The sequence below is a fragment of the Phalacrocorax aristotelis genome, chromosome 15, assembly GCF_949628215.1.
Source record: "Phalacrocorax aristotelis chromosome 15, bGulAri2.1, whole genome shotgun sequence".
NCBI classification, from domain to species: Eukaryota; Metazoa; Chordata; class Aves; order Suliformes; family Phalacrocoracidae; genus Phalacrocorax; species Phalacrocorax aristotelis.
In genome coordinates this window covers 1,115,153-1,139,857 of record NC_134290.1, presented here as the reverse complement: position 1 = coordinate 1,139,857, position 24,705 = coordinate 1,115,153, and the positions used below count along the sequence as shown (strand labels likewise).

General features: G+C 40.3%; 2 protein-coding genes across 3 annotated transcripts in view; one reads left to right on the top strand and one right to left on the bottom strand.

The window, feature by feature from the left end:
- RSPH14 (radial spoke head 14 homolog) overlaps positions 1-24,705 on the bottom strand; it is a 117,177-nt gene that overhangs the window by 5,779 nt on the left and 86,693 nt on the right. For both annotated transcript variants that reach the window (XM_075110185.1, XM_075110184.1), the window contains exon 5: positions 859-1,084. In XM_075110185.1, the coding sequence (XP_074966286.1) occupies positions 859-1,084 (226 nt within the window). The remainder of the gene's footprint in view (positions 1-858; positions 1,085-24,705) is intronic.
- The window catches only part of GNAZ (G protein subunit alpha z), an 83,207-nt gene continuing 75,609 nt past the window's right edge, over positions 17,108-24,705 (top strand). Inside the window, exon 1 of the mRNA XM_075110183.1 lies at positions 17,108-17,504. The gene's annotated coding sequence lies outside the window, so the exon portion shown is untranslated. The remainder of the gene's footprint in view (positions 17,505-24,705) is intronic.

Genomic DNA, 24,705 nt, shown 5'->3' with positions numbered 1-24,705 from the left:
TGCAATTAATTCTTCTCCCAGGTTAATTTTCTCTCTTTCTTTCCAACCTCTTTAATGCAGGGAATATTTAAGGCAGCCCAGCTACTGCAGGGACTTTGAACGTAGCTGATGTCCGTACTCCACGCGCATTTCTGCTTGCTTTCTATGACTCACTTTGTCTATACTCTCTTTTCCTATAATACCTCGCTTTGTTATAGGACATCAGGAAGGGTTTTGAGCCAATTGGTATGTACTACATGATCTGCAGACCTTTTTAAACTAGACATCTGTTAAGCACTTTTAACATATTTTGTGACTCCCGGACAGTGGACTTCAGTTGCTCCTTCCATCCAGCGTTTGATACACAAATTTGATATGAAGATTGCTTTTTCTCATCCATCACTGATGTATGTAGCAGCCTGTGTTAGAAAACTCTGTCTATCCTCAATCACATTGAAAGTTTCCCAGGACTTTTAATTTTTTTTGAGAGAGCGGTTGTCCAAAAGAATAAGGGAACTTCTCCCTGTCTCCATAGTGGTCAGAATCTTGTTTTCACATGATTTCTCATTCAATAATTTTTTCTCTGCAGTGCTGCACCAGGAAAAAAAAGTCCTGATTTCACTGCCAATACGGAAGACAAATAGAAGGAGAAGGAATGACATTTCCTCATCAGCATCTGCTTTCCTGAGTGATTTATAGCAGTTACGATATTTAGAAGTCTTCTACGTATGTGCGCATTCAGGCTGATATTGCTTTACACGTGAAATATGACAGCTTCAATGTGTAGTGGAACACAACTGCAAACTAATGACACGGATTCACTCATGAAATGAGTATTTTCCTGGGCTAAGTACTTTAGACAGATTTCTTTTCCTTTACCCAATATGTAACAGCACCAAAGCTGCTTTGCTTCTGATGGCTGCTGAGGACTGTGTGAGCTTTTCCTTCAGGATAGTAATGGCACCAGATGCTAGAGCTTCAGAAGCCTCCACACGCAGACAGTTGGAGAGTGTGTCTAGGATTAGCTCCTGGATTCCTTCTGACTCAGTCTTCAATTTGAATACAAGTAAGGGAATCAAACCGGCACGCAGGATGCCAACAGACCCTATAGGAGGAGACAGAGGAGGAATACGGGTGACGTGTGAGTACATTTACTATTTCTACTTGCACTTTGAATTTCTTAACAGGACCAAAATACATAGGGTAACTCATTTCCTTACACAGATGTGGGATTGAGAGATGGAAACTACTACAACACTACTCTGTTCACAAATGCCATCTCATGTAAAGACATGAGCCCAGGTAATAATAAAAATGGCAGTTGCTCTGATATTCCCGGTTTCCCCCAATAAAATATTTCTCCCAAAATTATTCTTGCTAAGAAAATATAGGATAAATATATCTAAAATATATATATATTTATAAATATCTATATATAAAGATCACCTTATATCCAGCCTTTCTAACTGTTCTCAACAGGATCACATGCCAAGAGGCTGAGATGTGAGCCTTTATAGGTAATACTTTGATTCTCCCCTGTGGGTTCTGTGGCGGAAGTCAAGGTTTTGGAAACTGTCAGCTTCCTCACACATTTCTTTGCAATAATTCTGTCATGGGGAGAATTTAAATTTTGAGCTTTCCAGCAGTCAATAGTCCGGCACTATCACCTAAAGGAAATGGCATCAAAGGTAGAAAGATATTAATCTGCCCTGCAAGTGGTGTCTTTGCTATGAGCAAGTGTCTGATTTGTACCATTTCTTACACAATACTAAGTCAACACTGAAACAGCAATGCCATGGGAAAGCAGAAAGCAGAACGTACTGTCCACAAGTAACTATGTGAAAACAAATTTTTCCAGCTGTCTTGTTGCTATGACTGATTCTTTGGTTGCTAAGAGAAATGTGGCTCCTTTCAAAGTGATTCATATATGGTTAGATAAGGAAGTTTTGTGGATAAGAGTCATCAAGGTATTTTCAAATTAATCTCCAGGGATAAATGGACAAGTGGGAAAGAGATTTTAACGGTTCTTGGTAGTACACAGGAGAAATCCTTCAACTTCCCAACCAGGTGAAAAACATGATTCTAATCTAGAGGTTATTCTATTGCATATATTCTGAGGTTTTGCTGACATTGAATACATTCTTATGTTACTAACTTATTTGGATCCACTTTACTAATGCAAATGCAAAGAAACATGTAGGGGTGATATTATTGCAGCTTTTACCACCTGTGCTACATTTGGAGGTCAGTTGCTGTGAGAATTCACATAAATAATAAGGAAAACTAGATTCAGACAATTCACTTTTGAAGGGTAGCAACATTTTGAAAACAAGGATTTCATCTTGTGCCAGAAAGGAAAAGCAGGAAAGTGGTAAAAAGAAGTTATCTTGGAAGCTGTGGCTCTGTGTATCACTAGATGGGGGGTGTTTTGACATTTTCATAGTAAAAAATGCCCTCAACCCTATATTTTTGTCCCCTGGAGGAACAAAAAGAAGAAAATTCTCAAGGATCAGCTTCAGCCCATTCATACTGTCCCCACAGAAGGATGTGATAAAGGAAACCTGCACGACTGGTCTGGCAAAGGTCCCTGGGAGGTCCCTGAGAAGGAGGCAAGGCTTGCACAGCTGACTCCGTCACTCAGCATTGACTCCCTTGACAAGGACTACAGGTATTTGCATAGTAGGTTATAGCTAGGGAAGGGTTATGGATGGGTTAGACATCACTAAGGAAATGGCTGGGAATCCTCCATCCCTTATGGAGTCCCAGGCAGGAGGGAACCCACTAGCAAACTGCATCCATGGGAGTAGCTTAATGCAGTCTCAGATGACTATAAATCATATCCAGAATTGGTTTAGCCACGCTTCCCAATAGTCTTTTGAAACAGCCAATGAAAGACAAGATTTTCCAAAGTCAACTTTTAAAACTCCTCCCAAAGGTTTTCATGAAAAGAAACTATATGGCCTGTGTGCATGAAATGGGGATACCCAGGCTGCTCACACAGTCACCACATACACTTCTAAATTCTGGGTTGCTGTGAAAACCACAGAACAGGGGGTTGGAAGGGCCCTCTGGAGCTCACCCCGTCCAACCCCCTGCTTGAGCAGGCACCCCCAGAGCAGGGGCACAGGACAGGGTCCAGGCGGGGTGTGAATGTCTCCAGGGAAGGGACCCCACAGCCTCTCTGGGCAGCCCGTGCCCCTGCTCCGGCACCCGCACAGGGAAGGGGTTTGTCCTCATGTTCAGGTGGAACTTCCCGTGTTCCAGCTTGTGCCCGTTGCCCCTTGTCCCTGTCATTGGGCACTAATGAAAAGAGCCTAGTCCCATCCTCCTGACACCCACCCTTCAGATATTGATAAGCATTGACAAGATCCCCCCTCAGGCTTCTCTCCTCCAGGCTGAACAAGCCCAGGTCTCTCAGCCTTTCCTCACAAGGGAGATGCTCCAGCCCCCTGATCATTTTCGTAGCTCTCTGCAGGACTTGCTCAAGCAGTTCCCTGCCCTTCTTGAACAGGGGGGCCCAGACCTGGATGCAGCTCCCCAGATGTGGCCTCACTGGGGCAGAGCAGAGGGGGAGGAGAACCTCCCTCGCCCTGCTGGCCACACGCCTTTTCATGCACCCCAGGACACCGCTGGCCACCTTGGCCCCAAGGGCCCAGTGCTGGCTCAGGGTCACCTTGCTGCCCCCCAGGACCCTCTCAGCAGAGCCGCTCTCCAGCAGGTCCCCCCCAGCCTGTGCTGGTGCAGGGGGTTGTTCCTCCCCAGGGGCAGGACCTGGCACTTGCTCTTGCTGAATTCCCTGAGGTTCCCCTGGGCCCAGCTCTCCGGCCTGGCCAGGTCTCGCTGGATGGCAGCACAGCTTCTGGTGTATCAGCCGCTCCTCCCAGCTTGGGATCGTCAGCGAACTTGCTCTGTCGCTTCGTCCAGGTCACTGATGACTATGTTGAACAGGACAGGACCCAGCACAGAGCCCTGGTGTAACTGCTAGTTACAGGCCTCCAACCAGACTCTGCTGCTGATCGTGACCCTATTTTATCAGTACAAAATAAAAATTTAGGAGGTACACTCTCAGAGGAAGATTAATGAAATGGAGGTCATAGGCTGACATTCCCTGTAGCAAGCATCTATTTATTGTACAGTTGCTGTACCAGATGATCTGTGATACTTTTGAACCAGAACCACATCTGGACTACTTGACCTTAAAGTAATTTCATTCCTTATAGATAAGATAACACACCAAATGTAAATGTAAATAAGAGTAGCAAGAAACTGAATTCTAAACTTCATGCTACTCCAGGGTCTTTGTAGCTTTAATTCACATTGATACCAGTCTTCCTTGGGATAGTGTCACACCATAAGCATTTCATCACATCATTTCATAACCAAACACTTGTTCTTGCACAGAGTAGTCAGCATTCTGGCTTGAGCCCAGAGAAGCCTTTACTTTCTTTAATTTAACTTTCCATCTTTCTGTAGCAACTATTGCTATAGAGTTCTCATGCTGGTCAATGTACAGTCCTCCTTTCCCAGCCAGGTTTCCATTACTGTTTTTCACACTTGATTTCAAATATTTAATCGCCATTTTTTAACCCATCATCTTCATTTCCATTTTTAGTTTCTTGCAATTCCCTCTTCTTCAGGACTTCCTTGCTAACTTATTTCAGTTCTCTTGATCACTTTATCATCATGTTGCCAGCAAGCACTATTAGCATTCAGGTTTCACTTTTTTGTGTCTGTGTCTTTCACTTATCTTCTAACATATTCATCCAATGCATTCAACTAGACAGGACTGCTATCATTGGCCACTGAGTTTATTCCTTCAAGTTAATGTTTATTGACTTTCTTCGACTAGGTCATTCCTCATGCATTGCATTTGCACCTCATGTCTTCTTTTGATGCTAGCCTTTACTATTGCACTGCAGCCCTGAATGCAAAATATACAACAAAGCCACTTTCTGTCTTTCTGTTTCAATAAGCTGGCAAGATAAGGTACAGAGTGTCACCTAGGATAGCTTTTATTTTGTGGAGCCATTAAGTAGTATTTATTCTGCGGTCAGAAATCCCCATGTAAGTAGTGGGTGCTTGTTTTGTATGAATACTCAGGCTGTTTTCCTTTTTAAAAAATATGTTTATTTCACCAGGTCAGGTGTCTATACCAAGAGCTTTCTTATGTACTGTTTTTGTCAAGCTCTCATATCTGAAATGCTATCATGCTACTAGAGAGAGCCTCCCAGATATAAATATAGAAACAAAGATGAATTGTTTGACCTTGTCAAAAGTCTCAGTGTGGTGAAGAGGGTGGAGAGGAAAGGCCATCTACAACAACAAAAAGAGACTACCTAACACTGAGACTGAGATTTCCAGGTGGAAATTCGTCATGGTTTTCCCAAGGGAGCCAAAGGGTGAAAGGTCTAGGGAGGTAAAAGGGAAAAGGGAGGAGACAAAACCAGTAGAGAGCTGTTTGAGAGTTACTTGTAAATTAGAGCAGTCTCAGATCCTTGCATCTTACTGAGCAAGCAATAGGAGGGGAAGGTAAGCTTGTGTTTCTTGTAGCCCTACACTGAAAAATGCCGTGGCATCCTCAGGATCTTGACTTTTCATTAAAATACTGCCCTTTTAAATGTGATTTATCTGTTGCAGAGTGTTCTAGATACCCTGGGCATAGTGAAGTAGTAGGGAAAAATGTTTTCAAAATGCAAATAGTTGCATTTGAAGCTGCATAGTTAATATCATTATTGATCTGTTTTTCTGAGAACTTGTAATCTTCCCTTGGGCTGCTTTTTATCTGAGCACTCACCTCTTCCTTCTCATAACCCTTTGGCCACTCTCATCCTTCCTTTCCTGACTTTTTTTTCAAATAGGCCCAAAGAGGAGTTGCCATTTATTCTGTTCTCTCAGTATGGCTGCAGGGCATGTAAACAAATTAAGTTTTGTAGAAGACAAAGGAGTCATTTATAGTACATAACAGTGTCATTTTGTTTTGGTTTTCAATTACATAAATCAGTTAAATCACATTACAAATCCTTTTCCTTACAAATGTCCATTTTCAACTCAAAGCCATATAAATGTTTGTTTTAGTACAAAGCATGAGCCTCGTGCATAGGCACAAAGTGAAGTACAGCATAGGATAACATAGTAAAATAATTTGTAAACACAGATTCTATACAATATTAATGTTTTGTTAACATGTCAGATGTCTCTTTGTGATATTCACACAACTAATCCAAACGCTTAGTAAGAACATTTCTACTCAGGAAGAGGCACAAAAGGAAAAGAAAAGAAGAGCCAGGCACAATCAGGAGTAAAAATGCTGCCTAGCATCACGGTGCGCTGTCAGCACATCCAGTACACAGCGGCTGTGAAATCCCAGGGTGGGAGCTCGCTAACTGTGAGTAGCCAAATGACCCCAACAACATTTCTAGACCTAGAAGCTCTCTTGCTAGCACTGCAATAGTTTTGCACCATTTTAGAGGTAAAAAATTGTTTATTAAACCAGTGAGTGCTAGCACATATCATATACATTTTAAAATGCAGTGCTTCTGTAGTGTTTTCTTTCTGAGTGACAAGATAACCGCAGAAGATCCTTCCCGGCACACCTTCCTTAATAACTCCTTGCTCACTGCTGTTTAAATTGGGAAAAAAATAATTCTTTAGTCTCCCTGGCAAGATTTCTGAGTCACCAGTCACAAGAGCATAGTTTGAGAACTCTGTCGTAGCTAATCTAACATTAAGTTTTAGTATTTTGAGTCTCAGTGCTTCAAGCATTAAGGCTGTGTCAGGGAGTAGATTAAATGTAATACTACCATAAAAGTGGGCTGAAATTTCTTTTTGCTAAGTTTGGAGCAGGAGGTAGGCCACACTAAATGAAACAGAACTCACCTGCCTGTACCTCATCAGCTTTATCAAGTCAACTGAGGAGGAAAATTCTGTTGACATCTTTAAAGTCAGAATATTTTCCTCTTCTTTGAAACAATAATTCTCTGTCTTTCCATGATAATTTAACAGGAATAATCAGCAGTGTCCCAAAGGATGCCTATGCCTGGAGAGGGAGAGCATCTCTTATCTTAGACTGAGTGGTGGAAAGTCCCTGTTTAAATGAACTGAAGAGGTACTAGGATATTAAGAAAACTGAAGAAAACACTGCAGATATTGGAATTTCTAGTCAGAAATAGTAAACAATTATATTTCAAATCACTTCAAATCTGTGCATTGGCTGAATGTATTTATCTTATGACAGCCTTAGGGATTTATCAGGTATAAAATCATGGCACTGGTCGTGACTCATACAAAAATGTCATATAAAAATGCAATAGCTGTAAATTTTATAAAAACATTATGGGAACTGCTTTGGAAGCCACTGAGAATTTTTCCAATACTAAGGATTTCAGGATGTTATCTGAAAGAAAGACAAAATAGAAATTAAGGCTATGAAAATATTAAAAACTCAGCAGTGCATAATGTGTAGAAGGACATAATGTGGCTGCCTCTGGGGATCCCTTAAATATCCAAAATGTTTCCAGCATTAACAAGGAACAGAAAAGACTGCTCTGATAAATAAGAGGTTCCTAATCCTCAGTAAATAATGAAAGAGAATCCTGCATATCTTCGTTTTGTTTTTAGAAACTTTGATTTAGCATGTGTGAAATCCTAATATCAAAGCACTGCTGAAAATAATTAACAGGGAAAATACAACTAATATATCTGCATTAGTGTCTCTATTATAATTTAGAAATCCAAGAAACAGAGTAACTTAAAAAAAAAGTAATTTTGGTAGTAAATAAGACTGCCTGTGACCTTCTGCTTGAAAGCAATGGGTTTAACTATCTAAATCATTTGTGGTCTATGAAAAGAGGAATAGTATCTGAAGAACTTAAAAATTCTGGTCTACAGAATGCCTGTTATCACAGCATCTCTAGAAACCCTGGCGATGAATTAAACAGGAGTAGACTTGTGTTTCACATAGAGATAGTTTCCAGCCTGAAAAATAAATCTCGGGTTCTGTTTTTGTACAGGAATTATCTACAGGGTAAGATCAATAATTGACCAAGACAATTACCCTACTTCTGGCAGATGTCAGTGTCAGATCCTTTAGTGTAAATCACCAAAAACACTGTGGTGGAAATAATGAAATATGCTCTCTGTTGTAGTGCATAATCCATGAACTGCGGATTGTTGTTCATCTAATTGGCATCGGAAGGTAGTCTCCAAAATGAAAGCGACTTTTCCTTCTTTTAATAAAACTGTATTCCTACAGTATCATATAGAAGAAAGCAAACAATTGACATGAAGGTGAAATAGAAGTAACAAAGTAACGCTGGCTTATAAATTTTTTACCTAGCTCTAATTGCGATAGACTGCTTGCGTGTTGAAGTACAAGCAGTCTTCTGCAGTGTTTTCAGTTTACCCTTCAGAAACCTAACTCCTTGCACCTCCCATATAGTTAATCTTCTTTCAGTTTTCTAAATTTGTAACTTAACATATAGACACACTCATGATCATCCTATACACGTAAGCGTATGAATGCATGTGCATCCGTATAACATGCATTCAGCTGCTCTTGTGTGCCTATTGAGCACACAAATTGGGACATTTATTGCCTTTTATTTCTTTGACAGAGAATTATTCCTTTATTCAGAGAAAGTTGGTTGGTTTTTTATTATTATTATTTTTTAAATTGTAAAAATTAAAGACTGAAAGTAACCCAGATGGGTGTTTTTTCTTGTTCTTTTGGATGAAGAAGGAAATGTCATCCTGAAATTTATTAATTTTCTCTACAGGGCAGTCTTTGCCAAAATGCATGAAGGAAGGAAAACAATTTGACACACGTACTACTTGCGCCAAAGTCCTCAGTTCAGTTACTGTAGCGAAAATTAAAGCCTTGAGATAACTGCTCCCAAAAAGCTGAGCCTCAGGCACTGAGTTGCTACCCCCCTTCAGACTTTCCAGGTCAAAATTTGTCCTTCTGCTGGTCAGTAATGGAAACATGTAGCTGTAAGATGAGACTAAAAGGGACCAGTGCAGCCCTTAACCATAGCGACTCTGCTGACATTCTGTTTCCACAGGCACCTGTTGCGAGATACAGCATCCCCAGAAACCAGTGAATTTAGTGTGCATAACACAGCGAGTGTGCTCAGAAGAGAACCTTGACTGGCACATTGACAAACACTAACTTAAATATTGGCTTTTATACTTTATACCAAGCATGTACATCAAGAGTGTAGAAAGCGTTAACAATTACTATAGCAAGTTTCAGTCGCAGAGAGATTGATACTGTAAGATGAACACGACATTATCAGTTTGACAAATGTTCATACGGTTATTACCTACATTGCAGTGAATTTGAGAGATTCCTATGGACAAAGAAGGCTTGCTCTGCCACAGAAGCTTGTTGTGAAGATGCGTGACAGCTCGTTTCCTACACAGATTATTGTCTAGCTGGACAGGGCAAACGGGTGGGAAGGAAAGAGGCAAAAAGTTGTTTAAAGGAATGCTTCAGCTCAGTTGAACAGTTGAGAAATCATTAAGAGCCAGCCTACCACCACATTCCCCAGGTGCTGTTCTGAGCTGGTGGCCACAGCTCCCTAGCAAGAGGACCATGCACAGAAGGGAAAGCTGCAGGCTGGTCACGCTCCTGCCTGCACCAGACCCACGGCCTCTCCCCTCATTTTACGGGCGAGACCAACAGGGAGGTGGGCTTGGCTGGAGGCTCGGCGGGACCAGGGGAGCTTCCTCTGCAGGAAGCTGGATGAGAGCAGACAGCTTTCTCAGAGCTATGGATAAGTCTCGGTATTAATCATATTACTATTGTGTTTAAAAATGCCAGACCGTTTGGAGAGATGTCCTTCAGGGGATTGTGGCAATGTTTTACACTAATAAAACCAGTTTTAAGTCCAACTGCCTTATAAGCTCTTATTGTGAGACAACTGCAAGTTTTCAGTTTTCAGAAGTTCTGCTGAGAGAATAGATTTTTTAAAAAATCTTTTCCTCTTTTGGGGCAGAAGGCCAAAAAATTAAAGCAACACAAACGAAGTTCAAGAACTAGTTTTGTTAAATATCCTCAATTTCTGTATCTGGAAGCTGTATCTCTGCAATTGGAATTCTGCAGTACAAAATGGCATTACACAGCAAAATGACCACCATAATATTTTGGTTTTCTTTAACATTCACCTTTTGTAAGGAGTAAATTAACCTCATGTGTGCTCAGATATGAAAGAGCAGTCATTTTTTTCCAGGTTTTTCCTTAGGAGAAATATATAATTAAGATGGTAAAAATATTCTCTGAACTTTTACAGTATAACTGAATCACAACCGATCAGAAATAGAGCTATATGAAAGAGAAAGTTTCCTATATAGATTTGATTATACTACTGTCGAAGGATAAATAAAAATGAGAGGCTTAAAGGAACAAAATATCGAGAATTAATTATGTGTCAGATACTGAGGAATATAATCTTGCATAAACTTGCTTGGAATATATGAATCATTGCACAGACTGAAAATTGAACAGACTGAAAGACTGCAAATAGTGGTAGAAGACAACAGGAGGAGGTTATAGGGAACATTAATTCAGTCTCGTCATATAAGAACTTCTCTTTTACATTTTCTTCATTGTTAGAAGGGTGGGAGATTTTTTTTTTTGCTACTTTAAAAAATGACCTGATAGCAATTGTAAAGAAGAAGAAACTGTAGAAATTGTAGTCTTGACAAATCCACTGCTTCTATCTGCCTATCTAGCATGCTGGCAAAGCTGTAGTAAGTCAATTTTATCCTACAGTTCACTCTGCTTACACTGGTGCCAAGATGAGCGCAATTGAATGGTTAGAATGGATAAAACCTCTAGGAAAAGAAGAACACAGTACTGTAGCAGGTGAAATCTTTTTCTGCTTCAGATGGTCTAGCTTGGCGATTTTGTTTGAAATGAGAGGAGAAGAAACACGTCCTGATTAGAGCCACAGGCCCAGATGGCTGCACGACGTGAGTGGAGCTGCATGGAAAGGCAGGCAGATTCTCCACCTTCCACTCAGACCCGCTACTTTGCAGATTCCATGTTTTCCATGGGAAGCCATGTTCTTAAGGAAAACTACCTATACTACTCAGTTAAAATTGCATTCTGTTCTGAATGCAGTTCTGCCATAGTGCTTTCCAGTATGCTTTGTCTATATTTTATTTCCAGCAATGAAAAATTCCTATATCTTAATTGAATACATGACTGCCAACGTGTGGGCTGCTTTGAGGATGATTTGTTTTTTGATGTGCCTCCCCAGTAAATGTTGCTCTTGCGCTGAGAGCCCTATTCATCCAGTGAGCTGTAAATCACAGCCGTCGGCTGAAAGGAGTCTATCACAAATAGGCACAAGTCTTAACAGCATACCTATTTTCTGATTAGAGATGCATTACTGAATGAGGCTCTCTAGGTGAATGAATGAAGGTGTTCTTGCAAAAAGACCTTTTTTACCATTTATTTGGAAAACAACTAGTGCAGTAGGACCCAAGCCACAACAACAGTGAAATGAACCTCTCACTTAACCTGGACTAAAATATTAGGTCTGGCTTCTGTAAACATGCCATATTAAGTACTGGTATTTCAACAGTGCTACTAATGTGCTTATCTTTAAGAACATTATATCCAGAGTATACAAAACACTGCTAAACAGAAACAGAAGCATATCTGTAACATTTATAACAGATACCAGAAACTAGTTCATCAGCTGATAGAAATTACTGCCATTTTAATATGCTTTAAAAAATAACATTATTATAAGAAAGTGTGAAAACCCCACTAATTGAAAGATTTGGTAAAGTGTTTATCAGTTTAACCAGTTTATTTGTTAGATAAAGTTAGCATAATGTGCTTTGCCAATTTAATGGATTCCATCACCCGGTTAGTAAGACGGTGATTCAGACGGCAAAATGTAGACTTCTAAAGTCATTTTAGTATCTGAGGTATCGCTTGGGACTGTCAGGTGTGACTTAAGGCCTGCAGAACACTTGGACATGTCTATGGTGCAGCTGGAGGCCAGACAGGATACCCGTGTAAGGCGAAAATGGTCTTAGAGACTTAAGTCTGTAGGCTGAATTGCTTCCTAAGTCACTTCCATTTGTTACTGGAATTGATCTTGTGCATGCCATTGACAGAGCAAAAGCTTTTAAAGAGGAGTGGTAAGTCACAACACCCAGCAGTCACATTTATGAAGTTTTCTATTAGTTTATCACTAATGTATTCGTAGACCAAACAGTCCTTTGTACAATTTTACACCCCTCTGTCTAAAAACGCTTCACAAAAGAGGTAGTAGTGATCAGTTACAACGAGCTAAAGCTATCACTTCGTATATCTACGTTGTACCTCATAAATGATCGCCGGTTGATAGATGTGTGTATGTAATATCTTTACTGTTTATGTAGATACAAAAGTAGTCACAGGCCCAACATGGAATAGGTGTACAATTATCTAAACTAATTGCTTAGACTGGACTGCAGTGGTCCAAATTTTTACAGAACTGCTCTGGCATCTAAACTGCCCATAGTAAAGCTACCTAAATGTCCCTAGCTCTTCTGTAGTTTCCCAGAATTACCTTTCTGCCCTCAAACAAAATTTTCAGTCTTTTTTTTTTAAACTACCAACTTCTTATTCCTGTTAATCAGACACAACAAGGTAATAAAAGGGACAAATAATAGTGCCTGCTGAAATTGTAGCTGTATCTCACATTTCCTAAGGGAAGTAGAATTATCATGTGTAAAGGATACAGAAATGTGAAATCTGATTATAACATTTTTTCTGAGTACCTATTAAAAAATATATAATTCTTTTGAGGCCCGAATTTGATACTTCTTCATCTGGCAAGAATATCAATGACAAAACCAAAACTATTTGAAAGCAATAGATTTCTTCTTTTTGTTTGTTTGTTATTGCAAAAATTAAACAAAACCTAAAGGGTTTGCCTGTATTGTTTTGTTTGACTGTATCTTCAGGCAGGAGAGACCTACTTTCAACTCATCACTTCAATGAATGTTTAATCATTCTTATGAAGTGGAATACCTTCAAACAGGAAGACTGCAGGAGGGAACAGGGTATCCCAAGAGTAACCGATAGCCTGTTGCTCAGACCACTTTACTAGGAGATCTGAAGCTGGTACTTTTTTTTCTAAAAGCTTTGGTTTCAAAAAATTCCTGGCCCTGTTTAATTGTATCTCCTTGGGTGTAATTCCCAAAGAATTTATCTATTTTGATCTCAAGTCACTTTGTCAGTTGTTCACACTTCACAGATCTTTTGTTGTATGCTTTATTAAATGATCCCCACTTTCTTTTTGGGTTAAAGTTTGAGGGGGATTTGTTTTGTTTTGTTTTCCCCATTCCTTTGCCCTTAATAGCGAAAAACGAGGAAAGGCTATTTTAATTCTCCTTTGTTTTTTAAACATCATAATGCAGCCTTGAAGGACAGGTCCTTTACAAAGAAATACATTCCTTTATCTTATTTCATGGTATCTCTATGTGTAGCTTTCTTCCCATGGAGGCTCTGAAGGAGTTGGGGCCCAAGTATCCATCACAAAGCTCAGGATAAGCGAGGACTGCTGTGTAAAGGTAACTGCACAGGAAAGCCCGTGTATCTTCCAGGGCTCCAGGTGAGCCTCCGAGCAGCTGTCCACCAGCTGCTGGATTTAACCCTTGTTTTTCGAAGCTTGGCTTCAGTGACAACTGCTGACTCAGCAGTTGAGCCAATGACTGTGAGCTGGAAATACAGTAGGTACCTAATGAAACGGTGAAGGAAGGTATGTAAGGCACTTAACATTTTAGGGTTTGTTTTGTTTTGTTTTTTTTTTACAATTTTTGTCTGTTGAAAAACTAGAGGAGTCCTTCTCTTTAGGTGATTGTGTTATTAGCTGTAACTTGTTATCTGGGTTCACATTCTCAAATGTCTCTCATGATTTGACCTTATAGGAATAGTAAACAGTTGATATTAAGTGAAACCCTCATTTACTTAAAGGATGTGAGAAGAAGATAAAAGGGTAAAATCCTGGTAGAAAGTGAATTTTCATCCTAAATGATAACACCAAATGAGGTCAGGCTGATACAACCTGCTGGAAGGCGCATTCAGGAATTTTTTATCCCCACCACCTCACAGTTCACTGGTACAAAGCAACAATATGCCAGATAGTTATAAATATCAGATCCCAGTCATCTGTACTCGATGCTATTTTAAACACTTCCACGTGAGAAAAATGGTTAAAAATAAAAATACAGCCTTTTTATTCTTCTCTAAATGTTCTGTTCAGTTCTCCATGCTCAAAGAGAATCACAGACCCATCTATAAATATCTAACCCAGATCTACAATTGCTTGTTAAAAAGAGGGTGTTTGGTAGAAAATTGAATGAAATACAAAATGTCTTTTATTATATTTTTATTACAGACCAGATGTGGCCTCTCAATTTACCCTCTATCATTTGGAGATGTACATTCACCAAGAACATTGCATGTGTGCATATAAATATTTTGATGTTGTCGTGGTATAATAAAGGGTAATTGATTAGAAAAATCCCATTGGGATTTTCCACTTAAGAGCACATTACTGTTTTAGCACTATTGTCTTCAAACTAAACATGTATGAATGCCTCTATTTTGATTTTTCCCAGACAGAAAGCAACAGTAAACAGGCAAGGATTTGGCTTTTGGTCAATGAATAGCACTGGCAAGTTGAGTGAAACTTGTGCAGTTAAGGTTTCCAGTATGCTGCATATTAGATGTTACACCTCAACAGTCAAATGTGATGCTCTGGCATGGGAAAAAATGGTCACCTGCCTGACATGGAAGAGGGAGTGGGAATCCAGTCAGATCATCATGGTACAGTTTACTATTTCCAGGCAAAAAAAGTAACGCAAACTGTTCACTCTCAGTATATATTTGTGTGGTTTTGAACTATCCGTATACCAAGAACAACATTTAGAGTACTGAGCTAAAGAACTGGTTTTATATGCCATTTGACTTTGGCATTTAATCACTTGGCTATGCTAGTTTGAGACATATATGCCTCTTCAAATTCCCGTGGGAGCTTGGCTACATGTAGCGTAATCAATGCATGCCGAAAGGCCCTAATTGAGAATTTCTGGATGCAGAGCAAAGTGGGACTGAAGAAAACTTAGACATATGTGCCGAGCTATTTTTCAGATGAGTTGGGTTTTAACTCTGCCATTAATCAACAGCAATCTCCCAGACTGTGGTGTTGAAATAACATCTCAACTTCTCAGAGAAAGACCTGTTCCGTTACTCATGTACCACATGCTCGTAATTCCTTCACTGACAAATCCGATCTCCAGTTAGGTGCCTCCCTCAAACCGCAAGAAAGCAAGCATTTTGTTATATCAATTGAAAAAAACCTAAAAGTGATGAAATGTGTAGAGAGCTTGTGAACGATGATCTTCCTACCCAGGATGATGGTAGTTGATGCTGTTGTTTCTGCCAAAGTTGGTTAATGTGTGGAAGATGCTTTTTCTCACATATAAGGCACTATACTGAAGATACATGTAATGTGACAGTTTCTATAGTAACTACTTGTTCTTTATGGAATAGCAGATTAAACCTGTACACCTTGTATTGTTCTTTTATCCTATTATCTAGACTACTCAGTTACCACAGATACAATTTTTTATTCTATTCCCTTGCTGACATAACTATATCGGGGATTTATGCAACTGCAAGTAAAGAATACATTTGAAAAATGAAACACTATTAGAATTTTAAAGCTGACCACTGTCTGATGATATAAATTCACCAAAAGATATATGTACCTATATATTGAAAGCTAAAATGTCAAAATAAAACCGTAAAGATTATCTTTTTTATTAAACCAGGGTAAATTTATTACTTGAATGTTATAATTTTGCTGCGAGAACAATCCAAGTTTTGTATATGACATTTCTCTTTAAATGCTAGGAGTTTACCAGAACAACTTTGCCAGTTTAGCTGTACTGGCAACCTCCTCTAGTGTGAACAAGACCCAAGATTCACTACTTAGAGGAAAATTTCCCTCACATGGTATACTGATTAATGGCTGTTCTTTCTGTGCCAGAAAAATAATGTGGCTACACTGCATTTTACATGAAAATATTTCATTATTATAACTCATCGATGCTACAGCTCTGCTGGTAATATCGGTACTGGAAGTTATATTATTTACAGGAATCAGATGCTTTCTGCACTGTATTATGTTGTGGGAAAAATGCCTGCATTCCGTCTGTGTCTGAAAACCTCTATTGCTATCTCCTGCAGAAGGGTATCAATAAAAAATTGTGTTTAAAAAATTATCAGTGTCGGGGAAGCACAGCTATTTGGTCAGGGCTGCAGATTCACCAATACAACCAGTGTTGTAGTACGGGCAAAAGGAGAAAGGCCCTGGAAAAATGTAAAATAGGGTACACCCATTAATAAGATAAAATGATAGTCATCATTGCTTTAAAAAGGCTGTAATAAATTACACATACACGACCGCAACAGACAGGCAAAGAGAAAAGGAGAGAGGGGAAAGCAGAAGAAAATATATACACAGTGCCAAGAGCAACTGGGTGATGGAAAAAGAGGAATGCAAAGCGTAGATAAATTCCATGTAACTAAATAACTGTGTTTCCTCCCTTTACCCTTGACTGCATCATTCTAACACGTATGTGACCGGTTGCCTCTACTTCATCAGCCCCCTAAAACATGCATTGCGAAATTAATCATGCGAACGATAATCCTGAGGGAGCCGTGAACTGCACCACTGCAGAAAACATGGAACCGCTACAGAAACCCAGGAAGGCAAACGCGTCTGTGCGGAGGGGCAAAGGCGGCACTGCGAGGGAAGGGGACACGTATGTGCCCGCACATTATGTAATGCGGGAGGAGTGCAACCCCGCGCGCGCGAGCGGGGCACCCGCAAAGCCCCTCGCCAGCCTTCAGCTCCTTCTGCGCCACGGAGCCTCCGCCGGGCGCGCGGGGGCTGCGGGGCCGGGGCGCTGCGGGGCGGGGGTCCTGCGGCGCGGGGGGCTGCGCGGCCGGGGGTCCCGGGGCCCCTCCGCCCGCCCCGGCGGGAGCCGCCGCGGCCCCGGGAGGTGCCCTCGCTCCCGCCCGCCCGGCGGCCGCCGCCGCCCCGCCCGCGGTACCCCCCGCCGTTGGCGTGGAAACGGGCTGGCAGCCTCCGCCTCCTCCTCCAGAGCCAGCCCCGCGCTCACCTCCCCTGCCCCGGCTTCCCGGCGAGACCGCCGAGCGCCTCCCGGCTCCCGCGGGGGGCCAGCGGGCGAGCGTTTGCCATCGCCGCCTTAAAAAAAAAAAAAAAAAGAGCCTGTTTTTAAAATTGTATTTTCTAGGGAGACAATGAGAGAGGGCAGTGTCTCCCTCCTGCTCGGGCTGCGGGGCTAGCGTCTGCAGTCGTGGTGGGGCCGCTGGCTGCGATCGGAGGTACTGGTGTGAAAAGGGCCAAAGCCGAGAGAAGCGTCAGTGGGTGCGAGTGTTGGCGCTGACGGAGTGAGGAGGGGGAGGCTGCCCGCCCGGTGCTGAAGAGGTGAGTGAAATATTCTGCATTTCCTTCTCTCTTAAAGCAGTTTAGCGATGAACGTTTCCCTCTCCGTATGTTTCCGAAATAAAAAGGACTTCTAAAGCAAGAAGAAAAAGCTGTCGTTTTGAAACGATAAGCTATGTTTTTGCTGGATGAAAGAAAAGATGAATGTCTCTGTGAGGTAGAAATATTTTGCTGTGTGTAGAGAAAAAATACTAAGGGGAGGCAGGCTGCTGATATAGTGAAATGACCTTCTCAAGGGATACTGGCCTTCTCGCAGCTGCTGCTTCAGCTTGATCCCTTTTTCACAAAATTAAGTCATCTCCCTTAGCTCACCTGGATTGTAACCCATTAATATCTGATACCCGAGCCTTACTAAGAGCCGTTGCATTCTCTTAATGATCCAGAGAGAGAATCCATTCGATTCCACCCGTTGGGAGAAGAACCTTCACGCTATGTAGCACCTCCTCCCAGGGAAATGCAGGCTGGCTAACGTTCCATCAGAAAAGGCTCCTAGCTGCTGAATTTCTGTAATAAATCCTCCCTGTAACAGCCACATCTGCTCATTCTGGGGATGCGTGGCTCTGCGGAGCTCGGATGCTCTGCCTCTTCGGGTGTGCTTGTGCATGTGAAGGAATGGGGAGGTTTTATATTAATCTGCACCTGTGGACGGCTCCCAGCTGCAGTTGTGAACCACAAGTTTTTTGGTATCTTTGCATTTGCATGTTGGGTGAGTGATTCATACACAAAAAACCTAAACCCTCCAGTGTTACCTGACAGAGCTACAAATACATGTCAGTTTAATTTCAGCTAATAGGACTGATCTGATCCTGTTTTGGCTGTTCCACTGTAGAAGCTGTTTAACATGTGTTCTTGCGGTATTTATTCTGGAGGCTACTGACCCATCTCGACAAGATTTGCCTGTGCAAGAATTGAGAAAAATTCACTAGTTTTCCATTCAGCATTTCTTTATATCCACGTAGTGATGCTGGTACAATCACAATTTGATTTTTATTTTGGCTCTGTATTCTGTGCCATTGTGGGTCACACCCTTTGGATGGCTGTACGAATTTCATCTACAAAGGTTACAACAGCAGCTCAGGTAGAAAAACACAGTACTGTGAACATCTACTTGTGGACCACGAAGGAGTAAAAACAAGTGTGAATTTTGTACTTCCTTAAGGGAAATTGTTTCTGACTTCGTGGATATAGACATTTGAAGTCTGAGCTCATGGTTTAGGTGCTGTTACAGGCAGAAAGAGTGGCTTTTCTTCAAAAAGGCAGATATCTGCTAGCTGAAGAGACACAGCTCTGCAGAACAGAGTTTTTTGCCATTAACTTGGCTGTCAAATCATTTGGTTGGAAGCTGTCATGCAAAAAGCAGATCCCTGCCCTTGGACAGAGGACATGATTACAGGATAGGCCTGCATCTATAGAGGAACGAAGTTCCTGTCTTCAAGAAGCCAGTGATGGGAGCAATCAAAAGAAAACATCTTAGTTATATGGCATATTTAGGAGACGATCTCATGATATCACCGATTACCAAAGCATTGACCTGTATTTTCAAAGAAGAATCCTACTTCTGTGTGCATGTGCATGCTTATAAGGAAAGAAAAGCAGATTAATTCTGTGTAAGGCCCTGGAGATTTCATTCTGACAACAGACCTTACAGAGATGAATAAACTCCGCGTGCTACATAAAGAATGCTACACCTCCGTCCGAGGATTATGTGCTTGTGGCTCCATTGACCACTGGTGAACCGAGCTGAGTGACTCCTCTGGAGGTACTACCTTGAATTTAGTAAGCCTTCAACACAGCTCACTGTTCCAGCTACAGGCCTTGGCATTGAATTTAACTATAATAATCTAAAAATAACCAGCCAGGTAGTTCTGAAGGACTGAAGTGAAGGTGTTCTGGTCGTCTCAGTTCAGATTACACATTGATGGAATAAGGTACATTAAATTTTAAGAAACCTAGACAGAACCAGAAAACAGAAATTTGTCCCTTCTTCTTAAGGAATCCACCTGCAGAGTGGTGGAGAAGGGGGTAAGCGGAGGGATAAGGCTAACATAAAATTCAGTAGATAATAAAAGCTTAAGTCCTTAAATGGTGAAGTTAGCTCTTCCTCTCCAGCATAAGCAGACAAGGATTTTGACAGCATTTTTGACGTTGTCTTGGTTGGTACTCAGAGATGAGGCAATAAAAGGGCACGATGTCTTTTTCTCTCTCCCCCCCCATTAACTAAAGAAAAAATACTTTCAATTCCTTTGGGTTAAATCGCAGTAATTCCACTTATTTCAGAAATTCTCCAGATTTATGTAACAAACAATGAGAGTTGAATCTGACTATTTCTGGTCAAAGTTTTGGTTAAAGCTTTCAGAGGAGTCCGTGGAAGCTTTGTCACTAATTTCAGTGGGAGAGAACCCAAGCTCAGTACAAGCATGCACAGTTCCGCTGATGAGGTTCTTCCATGCCCTCTAGGAACAACAACGCTGAACAGTTTCATAGCTGATTTCAGTGAGGTCATAGTCTCAACGACAAATTCAGTAACTCTCTGCTTGCATCACAAACTCTACTTTGTAAATTAGCAGTGATTTTAATATTCTTTTTACTGAGAAAATTGTAGCGTAATTCCCACAAATGCTCTTAAGGCCGACATTACCCACCTTCAGCAGTAACAGGTTACCACGCCAGCAATTAACTGTTTTATTTTAGCTAACAGAACTAAACCAAACCCCTTCAAAATCAAAATATTGGCAAACTTAGATACAATTGTATTATTTATACTTGGTGAGAAAAATGGTGCTATTTTTATTAAAAAACAAGGCTGTTTTGTTCCTTGTGATCCCCAGAGTATACAGAATAAATCCACATCCATTAGCAGTTACAACAGATTCCCTTCAGTCTACTTGAGAGGACAATTTGAGTTATACTTTGTATGTTATATTAAAAGTTCACATTTCTACTAAACTTCCCAGAATCTGAGTGGTGATTAAGAAGTCCAAATTTCAACTACCATATTGACAAAAGAATAATCACAAAACGGAGAAACGAGACTGATCCAAAACAACTAAAACTGATTCTCTTCTCAAAGTCCCCCAGCAATTTAAATAATGTGGAATCCACAACATGATAGAAGGGCTAAATTCAGCTTTTATTTATTCAATTATTAACTCTGGAGTTGATACATATGAGCAATTTAAGTTATTTTAGCTTTATGCTAGTGTAATCAAGGACGCAGTTTAACCCTTGAAATGAAAGCTACAGAGAAAGCTCTCTTCTCTCTCAACTGTTGCTTTCCACTAACACTGAAGGGCACTGGTAAAGTAGGATGGAAGGAACAGATTATTGATGTGGGCCATCATTTCTATGTTACCTAGACTTCAAACATTTGTTACTATTAAATACATTTAGAACCACAGCTAACAAAACCCGTGGCAAAATTTCAGAAGGCAGCAGCTTTCCATGTGTTTTTTTACTTCTGTAGCTCAGAGTATTATCTGTGGCTCAGCAGAGACTTGGCTGTCCCCAGAACCCATTTTATAGTTTGGTATTGGACATTACAGAACACAGTTTTACTCAACAAAACCTGTTTTCCTCTGTTTTCTCTTTAAGCCGGTTGTAGCAGAGGGCTGTTTCTCCTCTGGATTGCTAAGTCATCACATCAAAAAGACAAGTGTGGTTACATTTCCAGACAATTCTACGGTACAGAAATCACCTGTGAAATTACCAGTGATCATGTTGGCCAACAGAAAAACATAAAGAGGCAAATTTGAAAAACTGAATCTGAATTCTAGGTATTAATTTTGCCCACATCCGTGAACGATAATGTCTGGAAAGAGGATAATTTCTTAGGAATTACAACTTGTTAATCTGATATTTTTACAGTAGATTTATTGAATAGTAATTTCCTGGACTTGGCAGTTGGGAGGAATTATCCTCAACACTTTTAGATACCTAGGACATGTACATGTACATATGGAGCAGTTTTTAAGGCTTCCCTTATAGCTGATGGAGAAAAAAAGAGATTCCTACAGTGCAATTAATCAGACCAGGTTTTGACCACTATCTTAGTGTGAGATGACCTGACCCCTGGAAATCCCCATTCCTCTCCAGTGCCCTCAAAGGAAGCACTGAGTGACTAGCTCAGAGGTAGCCACCTACATGCATATGCTAAATCTGGACCGACAAATCCCACTCTTGCTGTCTGTATTGTAATGTTTAACCAGTCTTAACTAATTAAGTATGAAAATATTTTCATGGTTCACCATGAATATTTGTAAATAATAATACAGTTGCTTCACCCTACTTACCAACCCTGTTTTCTTTGATATTAACTGGGCTAGCACACTGGTTTCATCCTCTAACTGTGTCTTAACAATGCTGCTGTATTGTGGAGGGAAGACTTCACTAACACAGTGCAAGTAATCCAAATCTTTTATCCAGTTTTTCCTCGTACTCCAGGCAGTATTCTAGAACACATTCCCGGTGTGCTTCTCCCCTTCTTTTGTGTGCCTGCTTTCTGTATTTTCAAACCTTGTTGAGACAATGTGGAATAACTACCTTCATCTTCACAAAGCACATCAACGCAAATACAGTTAGACAGCATATCACGTGTTGATGCACAAATACAGTTGACACAGTTGTGTTGTGGAAGGAAAAAACACATTTCCACTGAACTGTATTCAATTCAGATGAAAGTGTCGTGGCACAGTAACAAAACCACAGCTGGATGTTTAGCTCTGCGGGGGGTTTGCTGTTTAGGTGGGATATGCACCTGATACTTAAGTATCATCTAAGGGAAGATCTTCTGAAAATAATACAATTTGAGTTATTAGGTTGATTTTTTTAAATAAAAACTTTTGTCTCTGGATATTTACCAGCCCAAGTCTTATAATCCAAATATTTGGAATGTATGAACAAAATATGGTTTCATTTGGATATATAATATCCATTTATACATATATGTGAATTAGAGTGGGGTTTTTTTCAGTTTGGATGTCTTATGAGGAAAGAAAGTCCAGGATATTAGCTGTTGACCTTCCCTAGTGTTTACGCTATGAGAGAGGATTCAAATAGCACACAAAAATTTTTTTCTGTATCATTTAAAGCACTAAAATCCATCAGTAAATGAATGCATATGATGCCAACCAATTCAATTCTAAATTAAAATATACCAGAAAAACACTGTTGCACTGGAGCATCTGACTGCCACCGAGTTGAGAGTGTCCCACAAAACACCTTTGTTGCAACTGGGTCTTGGCAGGAAGATTTTTCTCTTGAGATGCCTTTCTGTGCCTGGCCTTTTAAATTTGGCAGAGTCAGGGTGCTATAATAGAAGCCATTTTGTAATGGGTTTAATTTGTATATATTCTTAAAATTGCTAAGAACCTATTGAGCTTTCATTTTGTATTGCTCAGTAATGGTAGAAACTCACCTTAATCAGTCATTTCAGAGACATGTTTTTAACCTCTTTTTCAATCCATTTATGTCCATGAACAGATAAACTAACCTTAATTTGAAATTCGGTGACATTTATGTTGGTATTTAAAATTCAAAGGCTAGCCTACTTCAAATTTGAACAATTTCGATGATCATATTGTTTCTGTTCCCTGAGTAGATGTGTATATGTCCTCTGATTATGTTTCCTGCTGTGAGTATTCCCAGAAGTGAATCTGAACTTTGCCTCATGGCTGTGATTACATAGGTGTGTCAGGATTGCTTTTTGCAAGCATGCTTACAAAAAGAAATAGGGTACTGAAGACTTATGTAATTTTTTTAAGTTACAGGAACAAGTTCTTGGCTACTAATTTCAACCACGTATTAATTCAAGGGATTAGCAATTGTTTGAAATGTGGCAAGATTTTAGGCTGACATGCACATCAGTGCGTCTTATTGTATCAGTACAATATTATTTGATTTCGCAGGTCAAGTAAATATATTGTGCTCTAAGCAAATGAAAGTATCACGTATCAACATCAACAAGAGGTAGGAATCTGCGGCTTTTAACACTGCAAAGTACAGTTCTCCATTTTCCCCAAGGGGACTGATCGTACACTGCAGTCCTGAACAGTGCAATTCTGTGTAATAGAAGTCAAAACACTGATAAAGTAATAACCTACCACACAGAGAACTGAATTATTGGTTCCGTTGTAGTACCGTTCTCTGCCAGCACAAGCGAGTTGTAAACTAAAATGAAATGCTTACAGAGGATATTACCCTGGTCTGTGATGAGAGAAGCCTCTCGCCTTGTTGTGTTGTTGGCTTAGCAACTCCACCCTTTTCCCACTTCTGCCATCAAGGAAACCAAGAACAGTCACTGATACTGTGGCCTCTTGGGATCATACCTGGAAACTGTTCTAACTCATGCTGAGATTTAGGCAGCTCCAGCCTGGCTCTACAACGAAGGCTGGATCATGAAAAGCCATTTCTCCCTATTCAGATCATAAACTTCAGTTCCCCATCTCAGATCAATACTAGGACTGTCTGAGTTTCTTTGTATTTTTGACTAATTAATGTTGCTCTTCTAGTTGTGTCTTCTGATACTAGAAAGCAATGAACTCCAAGTAGAAAACACTGCAATATCCTAATTTGGAAATCATTTAGGCCCAGTAATTTTGGTAAGAATTGATCTGCAAGAAATGGGTGATGCCTGTTATGGCAAAAGTATGCTTTAAAGGGAAAGTTGGGTGCACAGTCACATGGAATGCTGGGAGTACCTTTAAGTACTGTGGATTTAATTAACAAATGATGGGAGAAATTCACAGCGAGCAGGACAATCACCTTCCTTCTTACCTCTTTGAGTAGTTCTTCTAGTAATATTACCTTACTTCAAGAGAATTTCAGCCAAGTGAAATTCAGGTGAGTACAAAGACAGTAGGTACTTTCTCACAGTCTACATTGTTTCTATACTTTTCCACGAGTCTTTCATAAGAATCAAATGGAAGTTTATAGTGCTCCACAAAAAAGGACCTATAAGATAGACAAGCAATTAACAATTTCCCAGTATCACCTACAGGACTACCTTTGCAATCCAGGAAAAAATCCTGCTCAAAAAAAACTTCTCTATTTAGATATTTAAAAAGTAATTTTAGTTGGCATTATCAGAGCAGTGGTAAACTGAAAAAGTCAAGAGTTTCTTGTTCCTTTCCATTAGTGGGAAAGCACTGGTCATTGCCCATGAAAACCAACATACTTCCCATTCCAT